At 33.3% G+C, this 3561-nt stretch overlaps 1 protein-coding gene and 1 long non-coding RNA gene across 6 annotated transcripts in view; one reads left to right on the top strand and one right to left on the bottom strand.

The window, feature by feature from the left end:
• LOC108737006 overlaps positions 1-3561 on the top strand; it is an 88474-nt gene that overhangs the window by 16390 nt on the left and 68523 nt on the right. The gene's annotated exons all lie outside the window — the stretch shown is intronic.
• LOC108737004 (inactive dipeptidyl peptidase 10) overlaps positions 1-3561 on the bottom strand; it is a 60782-nt gene that overhangs the window by 13411 nt on the left and 43810 nt on the right. For all 5 annotated transcript variants that reach the window (XM_018469640.2, XM_018469638.2, XM_018469643.2 and 2 more), the window contains exons 6-7: positions 2365-2417; positions 239-453 (exon numbers count right to left, since the gene is read on the bottom strand). In XM_018469640.2, coding sequence (XP_018325142.1) covers positions 239-453; positions 2365-2417 — 268 coding nt within the window. The remainder of the gene's footprint in view (positions 1-238; positions 454-2364; positions 2418-3561) is intronic.

The following is a 3561-nucleotide window of genomic DNA, read 5'->3' as shown; positions in this document are numbered from 1 at the left end:
TGTCGGAGCTGCCTGCGACGCGCTGATGAGATCCAAAAAGATCGAAATCGCGATCCGCGTCAGGCAGTTTCGACAGAATACAGACCACTTCGAATTATTTTATCCTTCACCAATACATTTCATTGGTTTGGACGATTTTCAAAGTTATCGCCTTTCAATTTTTCGTTTGCCTATCTTTTTAGGAGCTGTCACTTATTGCAACTCATTCAATTAAGAAACTTTTAATATCAATGTTTACCTTGGTAGAGCCAGTCAGGAAGGCCATTATAAATGACGTCCGGCTGTCCCGTAAAAGTTAGTCTAGTGTCCGTTTCGTCTACAGGCGATGCCCTGTAGTAAATATCGTTTTCGTAGAAGATTAATAAGGCATTGGTGTCGCTTATCCAGCGAACGTACTGAAGCCTCTGCGGTTGAACTTTTGGAGCCGAAGCTAATCGTACAGGGATATGATGACTAAAGAAAAAATACATCAATGTCAACTTTTCAGTTTATTTTTAATTATCGGTGTTTGTATCTTATTATATTCATGTTAGCTAATATGTATCTACGCGAAAAACTGATTATATTAGTAAAGCTTCACTAATCCGAATAAATTACAATCCGAATTACTGAAAAACTGAATAATTTGGAACTCATTAACATCATACTTTTTAATTTTTGAACTGTCTCATGCTTTTCAGCAGGAACTAACGTTTTGTGCGGTCTCAATGATGCTTTAAACAGTCGAGAACTTTCCCTAAAGCGAAAAATTCGTCTCAAGTTACGTTCGAAATTATGGAATACATAGATAGCATAAAAACATAAAATTTAATTTTCGTCCGGATTACTGGGAAATTCGGATTGTAGGAATTCCGATTACCGGTATATGACATACTTTAATTATTACAAGTATTAGGTTTTTATGGTAGACCAGAATCAAAGCCATATAAGGTAATAAGTCCTTTTATTGTTGGTGGTTGTTTTTATAGTAAAAGAACTTATTACCCTATTTGACTTTGACTCTTCACTACAATAAAAACCTACCATTTATAATGATAATAAAATATATATTATGTAGAATCAAAGTCAGATAGAGTAACAAGTCCTTTTATTGTAAGAACAACCACCTACAGTAAAAAGACTTTTACCCGGTCGGGCTTTGATCCTACATTACAATTGAAAAGAATAAGGAGAATACTGGATACTAGATTAGTTTCTTATGACATCAAGGCCCCCGTATCTACGAATTTGAAAATCCAATAGATATAGTTAAAAAAATTAGTTTAGTTGATTTGTTTACATACAAGCGTCAGAATAAAGGGATAGAAAAAGTGTTATCCACAGATGTACCTGCCAGATGAATAAAACATGCCCTATTGCAGACATCATTAGACGGTATANCAGTAAAAAGACTTTTACCCGGTCGGGCTTTGATCCTACATTACAATTGAAAAGAATAAGGAGAATACTGGATACTAGATTAGTTTCTTATGACATCAAGGCCCCCGTATCTACGAATTTGAAAATCCAATAGATATAGTTAAAAAAATTAGTTTGGTTGATTTGTTTACGTACAAGCGTCAGAATAAAGGGATAGAAAAAGTGTTATCCACAGATGTACCTGCCAGATGAATAAAACATAGCCTATTGCAGACATCATTAGACGGTATATAAAAGCCGCGTTTTTCGCATCATTTGTATTTATCACGCTAGATATATCAGCATTCTGCGTGGCACAAGTCCGCATGGTACAGAATTTTAAGTATTTTATGTGTTTGCCTTGTCTAATATATAAATATATTTTGTGCAATTGTGTTTGTGTGTCTGTGTGTGTGTAGGCGTGAGGGTAGGGAAACAAATTACAGAAAATTCGTCGTGTATAGTGACGGCGAAGCAATTTACATTTTCAGCGGTGCCGTGAGCGAATTGCATGTAGCATACGAGACCTAGCTTAACAACGAGCCAAATTTATCACTAATGTTGTGGCTAATGAATTTCACTTGAATGATTTATACATAACGAAAAGAACATAGGTAGGAAATTTTATGTTTTTTAAACACAATTTTTGTCAATACATAACGACCAATCTCCTTATTGATTACGGGTAAATTTAATTTACATACATCTGATTTCAGAATTTTAATTGCTAAGCCAAAGGAAAAGGTTTTTTAATAAAATTGTACATAATTGGTTTTAATTTACATAATTCTTCCAAAAACTTTCATGTAGTTTTTGTTAGAGAAATGCCTACCCCAAAAATTTTATGTTTCTGCATAGAATTAAAGAAAACTTAATTGACTTTTAATTCTAAACGATTTGATTATAATTATGTGATAAATTTATAACTATCTACTGTGTTACTAAATTAGTTTACTGATCACTTACTCGTTGCTAACATCATAGACAGTATAGTGCGCTGTATAGGATTGTCTGAAAACCTGTAAAGAAAAAATTATTAATTTTGGACTTACCACTAATCTAATAGTTGTTTTCCAAAAGAAGTCGTCTTAAAAATTTGCTGTAGGTGCCGAAACTACAGGTATAAGCAGAATAGTCGTAGTAATCTTTGTCACACGGAGAAAATGAAAAAGAAAAATTTATCTAAGTAAATATTAAAGCGATATTAAATTAAACAAAAATTACAATTTGCACCCGAATTTGTAAAAATAAAATTCCAGCAGAAATAAATTTACTAGGTATCTTAGTTGACATTACAAATTTAATTGTAATAATTAAGAAACTTGAAATATGAAGATTGGAAAAACTTTGGCGGTTGTTGTAGAACAAACAAAATAGATCAAAACCCCAATGTCAAAACACGACACTGTTTGTTTGTTCTATAAGAAACTTGAAATATTTTTTAAACAAACATGTCAAAATTGAGATTATTACAAGTTACCTAATAAATTGTACTGCTTCTAGGACAAATTTTGCGTTCTCATAAAAATTTAATTTTCTCCGTGTGCTAAACCCTTTTTGCCTTTCGCAGTCATCCTAGAATTCGGAGCATTCATCGAACAACCCGTTACTTATTCATAAGACGAAGGTGTGTCAACTTTCAACCTTATTATAACTTCTTCAGATATTTTCCTTTACGGTGATGAGATCTAAGAGTTCTACTGTATACTAATGTCCTGTCTAACACCATCTGCGAAAATCGAATTGACTTGAACGTACTTATATCGTATTAAAAATGTCATTTGTTAATATCCGTTATCCTTAACAAAGGAATACGCTCGGTTTATTGAATTTTGTTACAAAAAGTTTACGCCATACTTCTTAATTTATTTATTAAAGGAAAGCTTTCTGAAAATATGTATCTTAAAATACGAGGGTGGATTGATAAGTTTCCGGCCTAACCAAGAGATGACGCCACTAGGCCTACCTTGAGGTGACGAGCTGTCACTTATTGCAACTCATTCAATTAAGAATAGTTTCAGCCCGATCTCCTTGCTAGTGTAGGTTTGACAGCACGCTGAACAAGACGCCTCTGTGGTTTTCGTAAAAATGGAAAAGCAGGAAAATCGTGCTGTCATCAAATACTTTTATTTGAAGGGGTTAACGCCGAAGGAAATTAAAAAA

Source organism: Agrilus planipennis, unplaced genomic scaffold (genome assembly GCF_000699045.2).
Source record: "Agrilus planipennis isolate EAB-ADULT unplaced genomic scaffold, Apla_2.0 scaffold98, whole genome shotgun sequence".
Taxonomy (NCBI): domain Eukaryota; kingdom Metazoa; phylum Arthropoda; class Insecta; order Coleoptera; family Buprestidae; genus Agrilus; species Agrilus planipennis.
Note: the sequence above shows the minus strand (reverse complement) of the source record. Positions and strands in the feature narration are given on the sequence as shown.